The sequence below is a fragment of the Epinephelus lanceolatus genome, chromosome 4 (assembly GCF_041903045.1).
Source record: "Epinephelus lanceolatus isolate andai-2023 chromosome 4, ASM4190304v1, whole genome shotgun sequence".
Classification (NCBI taxonomy): Eukaryota; Metazoa; Chordata; class Actinopteri; order Perciformes; family Serranidae; genus Epinephelus; species Epinephelus lanceolatus.
In genome coordinates, this window is record NC_135737.1 from 23,293,617 (window position 1) to 23,305,277 (window position 11,661).

Here is an 11,661-nt window from a genome sequence, read left to right on the forward strand (position 1 = left end):
TCAAAATGGTTTTGGTCCCCCTTTCCCCATCATATTCTTTTTTGTATTCTTCTCAGGTTTGACTAAGATAATATAACATTTTGGAAAAAATATACAAATGAGCAGTCCAAAACTGGAGGCCAGAATAGCAAATATCTCCACAGCAACACTGAACTTCCCAGGAGAGCTGACATATGCTGGAATAAAGGTGATCCATACTGCACAGAATATCAGCATGCTGAAAGTGATAAATTTGGCCTCATTGAAATTATCAGGCAGTTTCCGAGCCAGAAAAGCAAGAATAAAACATAACATGGCTAGAAGTCCGATGTACCCAAGAACAGCCCAAAAGCCTACAGCTGAACCCAGAGTGCACTCTAAGATGATTCTGTCCTCAAATTGTTTAAAGTTCTTGAATGGAAAAGGAGGTGAAATTGTTAACCAGAGGATACATATGATTACTTGTACAAAAGTGAAAGCCAGAACAGTGAGCCTCTGCTGTGCGGGCCCAAACCATTTCATCACATTACTACCAGGAAGTGTTGCCCTGAAGGCCATTAACACCACTATAGTTTTCCCCAGAACACATGAGATACAGAGAACAAAGGTGATGCCAAATGCTGTGTGTCGCAGCATGCAGGACCACTTAGAGGGCCGACCGATGAAGGTCAGAGAACACAGGAAACACAGAGTCAAGGAGAAGAGCAGCAGGAAGCTCAGCTCAGAGTTGTTGGCTCTGACAACAGGAGTTTTGCTGTATCTGAAGAAAATGGATGCCACAACAGCAGTGATGCATGTTCCCAGCAAGGACGCTGCAGTGAGCAGTGCTCCCATTATCTCTTGGTATGATAAAAACTCTGCCTCCTTCTTAACACAGGCATCTCTTCTCTCATTTGACCAGAATTCAGGGTGGCATTGCACACAGGTGATAGAATCTGAAAAATGATTTTAAAGCAGGTGTCAGACTTGCTCAGTACATTTGATGTTTTTGTCACTATATTGCTTATTTTCCATGCATACAAGACATACAGCACATAATTACTGGATAATAAATGGACAGCTGTATGACAGTTGCATGGTACCATCATGAATGATTTGGATTTGTGAGTACAAGCGTCATGATGAATAGGTTAAATTCATGAATTGAGGTTTTATTTGTTTTCATTGTACACATATTTGTTTCTAATAACTGAGCATTGTAACTTTTTCTTTTTTTCAAATGTCAATTTTCAGTCCAATTGCACACACAATTTCATTCACTCTCTATCTCAATAATTGCAATAATCTGCCTGCTTACTATGAGGAGGTGGGAAACAAATTAAAGACTGCTAGTTTGAGCAAAACCTTTTTTTATTAAATATAATTTTAAAAGGACAAAATAATACTACACCTGTAATGTTGCTTATTTCTCCCTCTGCACATGTTAAACAGTCATAGCAGCAGACAGGCTTTCCTTTCTGGAGAACCTTGCGAGTTCCTGGAGGACACTTCACACTGCAAACTGACACAGGCACCTGCATAAACAAAATGATGATGAGAAAAATGTTTGGGCATTCACAAGTTGCCATCTTTGCAAGCCTCTATTATCTATTGTGATACATTCATAACAAACATTATGTTCCAAGCACAATAAGAATTGAAATCGACTGTATAACTATTCCAGTAGCTTACCTGCTGTGAGTTGTTTGCCCAAATTAAAGACTTATTTTGCAGATTCAGCTGTTTGTCTGCAGGTAAAGATGCATCATAAAAACCAACTGTGACAAAGTCCACAATGCCATTTTCTGTTGGCTGCCAGTTTATAATTTCATACTTTGCTGCTGGGTCTCCATTTTCATTGAAGTAAACCTCATCTCCTTCCTTTGTTTTGAAATGAATAATTTTTATGTGTTGTAAAATCTGGGAAAAAAAAGAGAAATGGCTCAATGTAGATAATTTTCTGACACACATCTGGAAGGCTTAATGGCAATATACTATGAAAGACTGATAAATTATTTATGAACTCACCGTAAATGGATCAAGTGCCACCTTGTTGTTACATGTTTTATTACAACAGAGAATTCGATGAAGTGCGTGGGCCACAGCATACACTCCTTTATAGATGTTGTTAAAGATCGGCATGGGCGACATATCAGTGAAGCTGTTCTGCACTCCAGTCAGATCTTCATGTCCAGTACATTCTCTCTGATTCTCTGCTGATGACTTTGACTGCTTGAACTTACAGCTGAATAATTTCTCCCAAAACTCTGTAAACACTTCATCACCAGATGAACTGAGAGGCTTCACATCCAACATGAACTCTCTCATGCCACTGACATGTGCTTTGGGGATGGACAGGCCTATGGCACCATCCAGAATGTGATGCTTATCCATGGCTGCAGTTTGGGGATCAAAAATCCAGGCCTCAGTCCCTACCCACTGGTATCCAGTCAAGTTGTGGTGAGACATCTCGTGTATTAGCATGTCGATATCAGCAGGGGAGAGGAAAGTGACAATCACCTTGGAAGTGGAAGCTTTGATAATGTCAATTATCTTTTGTATTTTGTCTGGTGGATCTGTTCTAAACAAAGACACAGAGTACTCCAGACAGATGCCCAGCCGCTGGGCTGTTTCTGTAAATGTGGCCATGCCATTGTTCCCATAATCACCATTTGTTCTAATAGCTCCAACCCAAGTCCAACCAAAGTGTCTGACCAACTGTGCCAGGGCTCTGCTCTGGTAGTAGTCACTGGGTATTGTCCTGAGGAAGGATGGGTACTTGGTTTTATCACTGAGACAAGCACAAGTGGCAAAGTGGCTGATCTAAAAAAAAAAAGAAGAAATATCCCAAGGTTAGTATTTGAAATATAAAACATTTAAACAGTACACTACAATGTGTAAAAGCTCTATAATTAAGATAAGATAACATAGTCTTTACTGTCATTGTATAGACACCTATACAATGAAATTGTGCTTGCTACTTCTGTAAGGTGCATTAAAACAGAATAACATAAAACATATAAAAAATGAAGAGTGCACACACACTTAGAAGTGAGATATTGCTCATGTTATTTTAGCTTATGAAAAGGTATGTCTTGCACCATATCGATAGTTCAGAGTTCAGATCATGTAGGTATTGAGTGTCCTGACAGCCCATGGAAAGAAACTCTTTATCATTCTGCTTGTCCTGCTTTTTATGCTCCTGTTCCCCTTCCCGGAGGGCATCATCTATAAACATTATATGGTTGTCCAGTATAATGTTGCACTTTTTGTAGATGCCCTACACAGTATTTAATAATGCTTTAACAAAGTATTAAAATCATCAGTTGCAATTGTATAATAAACATCCAAATGATGGGTATAAACAGTTTACAAATCAATCAATAAGCATTAACAAAGTGTTACAAATATCTGGTCAATCAATACAATACTTTTTCTTAAATGTATAGATTCTGAAGAAATACTGAGTATGATGTATAAAAAATCATAATGTGTGTAATAATAAACGGTTTAATGAACATAAATATTAGCATTATTAATAATTAGTCAACAATATTTGTATATCAATGCATTGTTGTTAAAATGACTAAAGTTAATATCATTAATTCATTTTGACAAATCTTACTCACCACTGGCATATGAAAGGGTCCGATTACAGTGGCTATAGCCATGGAAGGAGAGGAAGAGGCCTCTCCAATAATGGCCTGCACTTGGGCTGGTCTGGTACAAGGTGCTTTCGAGGGTGCAGATAACACCTCATTACCATTAGTCAAAGCCAGTGTAACTCTCACAGCTCTGACCATGGAGCGACAGGCATCATAGATCTTGTAGCCCAGAGAGACGCCAGGCAGCAGGTCTGTTCTGTTATTAATCTCCTCTATTGCAAAGCGCATAGCCTGGGCATACTGGAAACCTCTGAAATTCAAACTAGATGTTGAGAGATATAAATATTGGAATTGCAAACCATTTATTCTTGGAAAAGAAACAGTAACATGAGAAATCACAACCATTGTTTTTATTAATACAAACAAGAGGAAATGTTTCTTATTTTAATGATCAATTAGATATCCTTTAATATATTATCATTATAGTAGTAGTAGTGGTAGTAGCAGTAGCAGTAGTAGGACTATCAGTATTAGTATTATTAGCATTGTTATTACTATTATTATTAGTACCTGTTTTGTATCTTTACCAACTTCCACATATATATTTAAATTCAAAATAAATTTCTACAGTATAATTTACCTGGTGCATTGCAGTGGCAGTGGTTTGTGCATGTAGGTGTCCTGTCTGGTTTTCCAGCTGCTGTGAAAAGGGAAGATTCCCCCCAACATAATGTCTCCATCTGTAGATAGCTGGGGGTTCTCTGGATCCCCTCTCCGTCTGCACACCAGCTCCTCAGCCTGAGAGACAGACACCACCAGCAACAGCTGTAAGAGTGCCCAACACTTCTCTGGCCACCTCTGCATGGACAACATATTGTCTAAGAGAGTTAAACCACTGGGTGACATCACATGTAACTTAATATGAGAAGACGTTTGCACCAGCATTTATACATTTTGGAGCAGCCTTTATGAAAAAAAAAAATAAAATAATAATAATAATTAATAAGAGTACTGATGATTTATCTCTGCATTTATCCTCCTACAAGGAGGGGCAAGATGAAGGTGTCCAAACAACAAACAGTTTTTGGCCATTGCCTATCCTGAATAACTTAACTGTATATCTTATTGAATTAGAATATTCAGTTGTGTTAAGTAATGTTTGCCCTTTTTTTTTAATAATAATCCTTTAAAATTATGGAGGTGAAAAATTATTGAAAAATAATGCAGGATGAAGGTGATGAAACATTTAGAAAATAAGAGTCATTAGGCAAACTGAAGTGCCCCACAACACAACAGTACTGTTGACATTATGTAAAATGTTGAAAATGCTATATGTTGAGTTTCTATTTAGAAAATAAACAACACCCCCCTTATTTTCTTCAGATATCGCTGTAAAGAACTACACTAACAGAGTTGACTTGAATGCATCATGTATTTACACCACCAGATCAGTAGATGGCTCTTGTGCTGCCCTGTGGATCAGGCTAAGTCATTTGTTTCAGGCCCTACTGAGCGCGAATCAGAAATAAAATGGCGCTGGCTCGATTAGGATGGTTATCCATCATGTGTGTCTTCATTGATTGACAGGTATGGTAAAAACTCCCTTTAAACTCTCTAGTTTATGCTCACACAAAGATGAATAAGAAACTGGTTTTCTGTGTTTTAGGATGACTATGACAAATACATAATGTTTTAGTGTGCAGTTAATTGTCTGTATCTGCTGAGAGTTTCAAATGCAGCACAACATTCTAATTTGCCTGTTACATGCAGTAAAGCACAGCTGTAATCCTGTAGATCTCATAGCAATGATTTGAGATGTGGAAATGTGTTTTCATGTTGCTGAAATTGTGTTTTCACTTTATCAGTGTTTATAGATGAGTTCAGCATAAGTTCTTGAAAGTAACTTTTATATTGTTTATATTGTTAAGCTTCTGCCACTTGAATCCATTGTGTGTCTCTTTATTGATCTACAGCCAGTGCACCACCAATTTATAGTGCTATTTACCTTGTGTATCACATGTTGCTGGCCCAGATACCTCTAGGTCTGGCGCAGATTACTGTTACAATCAGTCTAATATTTTGTGTGCGTATTTATGACTAAATGCTAAAGGACCTTTCATGATACACAATTGTTGAAAAGACTGTGTCATTGTCTCCTTTATACCATCATTGACGCCTGACTCCTCACTCCTCTTAAGCAGCTGGTAGGTGCTGCAAATTTTCTGGAAAACTTAAACTTGCTTTAAAACCAAAATCCTAACTTAGTCTGTTGTAGGCCACGCTAAGGCCTTTATTGTGGTTTAAAAACTGACATCCATAGAATGTTTGATCTTATTTTGAACCAGAGCATCTGCAGATTAATTTTATATCCGATATGTTATGATCCACTAAAGTTAGGGAAGGATACCATATGAATACATTTTTTGTTGTTGTTGTTGTTATTCTTGACGTCATCTTGACTGTAAGGGAGTAGAGAGGGACCAATTCCACCCGGAACTACTGAGCCCTGTTCCGGCCACCATGGCTGCGACCCACTTTTGGTACATCCACCACACAGCGCTTCAACCCAAAGTAAGTCATTAGGCTCTGTAATTAAATGGTTTCGTGTGTCTATTTTAATTTTGTTCATTGTTGTTATTTCCTAGTTTGTTGTGCTGTAGGCTACAGACAAAGCTAATGCTGTCAAAAGTTCAGTCATGAATGACATAGATCAAAGATTTGCGGTTATGTTTTAAAAATGCATTCATCCTCATAATTACATTGTATCTATATTTTACATACAGTGAACTCAGTCTGCTCTGGGCAACACACCACAGCCTTGTCAAAAATAAACAAGTTACATATTCATACAGGCTTGTTAGACTCTTCTGAAAAGTGTTGCACCACATCTGCTGGAATCATCAATCATCTAGAGTGGCAGTGATCAACCATAATCTGCACCTGAGTGCACTTTTCTGGTTTTATTAGGGGCCGGGCAGCCTAAGCTGCCAGGACCCTATTGTTTTGCTGCATGTTCTTCTTCTACTTCTTCCAAGGAAATCATACTTCCCATGCGCGAAAAATCACCAAATTTTGCACAAAGGTCCAGTCCCATGCCAGATTGCCTCAGCTGCAAAAACAGGCCAATAGTCCTGATGGTGGCGCTACAGCAAGCCTCTAAAGTTAAAAATTTTGAAAATTCACAACAAATCAACCATATGTGCTACAGATTTGCAACTTTCACCAAAATGTAGCCCCAGTACGGAAAAAACTTTTGTACATTTAAACCTATTGCAAATTATGAAGTCCATCACTCTGTTTTTTTCAAAAACTGTAAAACTTCTTAAACCTATCTCCTCCCACAATTTTTGCTCAATTGACACCAAACTTGCTGCAGAGCATCTTCAGACTGTCCTACACAAACGATCCACACAGATTATTGATTCATCGAAAATTGAGCCTACAGTGCATCAAAATGTTTGACTGTAAACGGTATTGTAAACATATACTTGCAAATTCTTGCTAAATACATTTTCAATGTTCATTAAAAAAAATGACAAAATTTTGGAGTCATGGTAGATGATGTTTTGAAAATATCAGAATTTTATCTCAAAAACTGAATTTTTTACAGTATTTTGAATTTCGCTCTCATGCGAACAATTGGAGTCAATGCAAAAATTACATTTTTAAACATCAGTTTTTCACTTATGGATATGTTAAAAAGAAATTACCAACATCTCCATGCTGTCTAGATGCAATTTGTGTATTTTCGGATTTTTGTCTTAATAACTGAATTTTTGACAGCCGTTTGAAATCTGCCTTTACACACTAACAGCTGCTGTCTTGCACACAGGTGACTGGCTTAGTCAATTTGTGAAACTACATGTGACATTTTTGTTTGCCCATTAACTCAGTGAGATAGAGGATGGTTCTTGGTGTTGAAGATTGTGAGTTCAAGCCTCAGCTTGTGCAACATCTCCATTATGAGGAATCTACCCCAACTTTTCATAAAGGTCCAGTCCCATGCCAGATGTCCTCAACTGGAAACACAAGACAATAGTCCTGATGGTGGCGCTACAGCAAGCCTCTAAATGTCAAAACTTTGAAAATTCATAACAAATCAACCATATGTGCTACAGCTTTGGAACTTTCACTTTGAAATTTGCTTTTCCATGGCATGGATGGCTACTGTCTGGCACCCTGATGCTTGGCTTAGTCAATTTGTGAAGCCACACATGAACTGTCACTTGCCAGTTAGCTCAGTGAGATAAAAGACAGACCTCAGTCTCAGACATTGTGAGTTCAAGCCTCAGCTAAGGCAGAACAGACATTCTAATGTGAAAGTCCTATGTTCAGGCATCATGCTATGTGGATTAGAGACTACCAAGGTTAAAATAATTATGATCCAGGCAGTTCTGCGGAGAGACAAATACTCTTTATCAACACTTTTCCCTGTTATCCATTGTCTCTCCGCAGTTTTGAGGAGAGAGAAATACTCTTTATCAACACTTTTCCCTGTTATCCCTTGTCTCTTTTCCCTGTTTATTTGGCTTAGCTATCAGTCAATATGCAGAGTCTATCCAATACCTACTTTTACATTTTAAAAAATGTTTTCATCTTTGTCACCATGGATAATGTTTAGCTTTAAGCTAGATCAGGCCAGTTTGTTCATAATTGCTAGCAGTTAATGTTATTCTTACTTTCTTGTTCTTGAGTTTTTTCTTTCCTTTGTTATATTATGAGTCTGATCACTTCAACCACTCATCCACAATTTGAAGGGCATGCCATAATTATATGATGTAACTTGTATGTTGTGATATGCTTTGTTTTAGTGTGGGTGTTGCTCAGAATTGCCTAATTTTGCCTAAAATTGCCTGGCCCTGACCATTGCGGCGCAGCAGCTATAATTTTGTTTTGTTTTGTTTTAAGTGCCTCTTGGGGGCAGTGAAAGAAGTGTTACATACAACATTCACACCTCTTGGGTTTGTCTCAGGCTGTGCTCAGTTGACCCGAAGTGGGGATATCATTGGGTTGTGGAAGGAAGACTTTGAAGAACTCTCACACATATCCCTGGCAGAGGTTGCTTCGGTAGTCAAAAAGCTCCTCAGCGGCAAGGTGCCGGGTGTAGATAAGATTCGCCCTGAGATGCTGAAGGCTCTGGACACTGTTGGACTGACAGGCCTTTTCAGTGTCGCGTGGAGGTTGGATATGGTGCCTATAGATTGTCGGAACTGGGTGGTTGTTCCCATTTTCTAAAAAGGGGACCGGAGGGTGTGCTCCAACTATCAGGGTATCACACTGCTCAGCCTCCTGGGTAAAGTTTACTCCAGGGTGCTGGAATTGAGGCTCTGACCGATTGTTGAGCCCTGGATTCAGGAGGAGCAATCAGGATTCCCTCCTGGCCGTGGAACAGTGGACCAGCTCATTACCCTTGCAAGGCTGCTGGAGAGGTCATGGGAGTTTGTCCATCCAGTCTACAAGTATTTTGTGGACTTGGAGAAGGCTTTTGACCGCGTCCCTCGGAGGGTCTTCTGGGGGGTACTGCCGGACTATGGGGTACCGGGCTCACTGCTACGAGCTATCCGGTCCCGGTATGACCAAAGTGAGAGCTGCGTCTGTGTGCTTGGTGCAAAGTCAAAGATGTTCTCAGTGGGTGTTGGCTTCCACCAGGGTTGTCGCTTGTCACCGATCCCGTTTGTGATATTCATGGACAGGATCTCTAAGTGCAGCCATGAGGAGGAAGAGGTCCAGTATGGGGACCTCAGAATTGTATCTCTGCTTTTCACAGATGATGTGGTTTTATTGCCTTCATTGCACCATGACCTCCAGCATGCACTGGGGCGATTTGCAGCCAAGTGTGAAGCGATTGGGATGACAGTCATTACCTCCAAATCTGAGGCCATGGTTCTCTGCCAAATCCTACTGGTAGGAGGCCCTGGGGCATATCCAGAGCACACTGGAGGGATTACATATCTCATCTGGCCTGGGAACGCCTTGGGTTCCTCAAGGAGGTGTTGGAAAGCGTTGCTGGGGATAGGGACGCCTGGGGTGCTTTGCTCTGCCTGCTGCCCCCATGATACAGCCCCAGATAAGCAGATGAAAACAGATGGATGGATGGATGGATGGATGGATGGGGGCAGAGAAACAAACATTACATAGAACATTATCACCTTATAAAGTTGATATGGCTATTGAACCTGGTCAATATAAGTCCAATATTGTTTCTCCTTTAGGTCTGTTTTGGTCTCCAACTATTTTGCTGCTAAATGCTTTACTTTGTCCACCACTTAGTTGCTAACTTTACCTGTATGATATTTGGTGCTTGGGCAGGTGAAGGAGCCTGTCAAGCTGAAAAAGAGGCCTTTTGGCCTTGGCTGGTACCGGGGGTCCCCTGAAGCAACAAGCAAGTACATGGGGGCCAGAAGGGCTGCATCCACAATGGTTGCCAGAACAAAAATCTGAGTGTGGAAGGAGTTTTGGGGAAGCTTTAGAGAAGGACCTTTGACTGGCCACCAGGATTATCTGGCAAATTGTTAGAGGACTCAGGAAGGGAAAACAGGGCTTGGCACATTGCTGTTGTTGGCAGGGTATGAGAAGTGTGGATCTAAACTGAAGAGATTGTCACATGGTGGAGAGAGCACTTTAAAGAACTCCTTAACCCAACCAACATGTCCTCTGTGGAGAAGGCAGGGTTTGAAGATTAGGGGAACACTTCACACATATTCCTGGTAGAAATCAGATTGTCAAGAAGCTCCTCAGTGGCAAGGCACCAGGTTTGGTTGTTGACATTAGCTTGAGATGCTGAAGGATCTGGACTGATATTGGCTCACACACCTCTGTAGTATTGCGTTGAGGTTGGGACAGTGCTTGTACAGTGGCAGAACAGGATTGTGGTTCCCAATTTTATAAAAGGAGACTTGAAATTGTGCACCAATTATCAGGTTTAATCACACTACTCAGCATCCATGACAAACATTATTGCAGGGTGCTGAAAATGAGGCTCTGACTGATGTCAAACCACAGATCCATGGGGAGCAATGTGCTTTCCGTCTTTGCCGTGTAACATGTGTTTTATGGACTTGGAAAAGGCTTAGGACTGTGTCCCCATGGCAGTCCTTTGGGGGGAGTGTGGGGTACTAGGACCATTGCTACAAGCCATTAGGTTTTTTTCATAACCAAAATACTCCTGGTACAAACACTTTTTCTGGTTGTTTGGGGTAGGGGGGGATTCTGTGTGGAGTTTGCATGCTCTCCCCATATCAGAATGGGTTGTCTCCGGGTCCTCCAGTTTCCTCCCACAGTCTAAAGACATGCAGGTTAAGTTAACTGGTGACACTAAATTGGCCATAGGTGTGTGTGATCTTGAATGGTATGTCTGTCTCTATTTGTCAGCCCTGTGAGAGTCTGATGACCTGTCCTGGGTGCACCCCACCTTGTGCCCAATGTCAGGTGGAATTGGCTCCGATCCCTGACAGGTTAAGTGGTTATGGAAAATGAATATATATATATATATATATATATATATATATATATATATATATATATATATATATATATATATGTGTGTGTGTGTGTATGTGTGTGTGTACAGCTACAAGTACCTTGGGATCCCACAGGCTAATGGAAATCATGAGGAGGCTGCAAGGAAGTCGACCACAACCAAATACCTCCAGAGAGTAAGGCAAGTCCTGAGGAGTCAGCTGAATGGTCAGAAGAAGGTCTGAGCCATCAACATGTACACACTGCCAGTCATCAGATACCCAGCTGGGATCATAAGCTGGCCAAAGGAGGAGATAGAAGCCACTGATATCAAGACAAGAAAGCTCCTCACCATGCATGGAGGGTTCCACCCCAAGTCATACACTAAGTGGAAAGAGGGAGGCCAAGGACTAGTGAGCATCAGAGCCACTATCCAGGATGAAACATCTGAAATCCAGGAGTACATCAAGAAGATGCCCCCAAAGGATGAGCTGCTAAGTGAATACCTCATACAACAGAAACTGGATGAGGGCAAAGAGGCAGAGAAGCAAACAACATGGAGAGACAAGCCCCTACAGGGTGCATACCACCGTCAGATAGAGGAAGTGGCTGATATCAAGAAGACCTACCAGTGGCTGGA

General features: G+C 40.6%; 1 protein-coding gene across 1 annotated transcript; it reads right to left on the minus strand.

Moving 5' to 3' along the window:
* On the minus strand, window positions 1-4,502 carry LOC117259903 (extracellular calcium-sensing receptor-like). Its single transcript, XM_033631689.2, has 6 exons — window positions 4,204-4,502; window positions 3,588-3,885; window positions 1,987-2,781; window positions 1,651-1,878; window positions 1,370-1,493; window positions 1-914 (listed from the first exon to the last, which is right to left on the minus strand). The coding sequence occupies exons 1-6, from the start codon at window positions 4,467-4,469 to the stop codon at window positions 1-3; spliced, it is 2,625 nt and encodes an 874-aa protein (XP_033487580.2). The 5' UTR covers window positions 4,470-4,502.
* Between the last annotated feature and the right edge of the window lie 7,159 nt (window positions 4,503-11,661).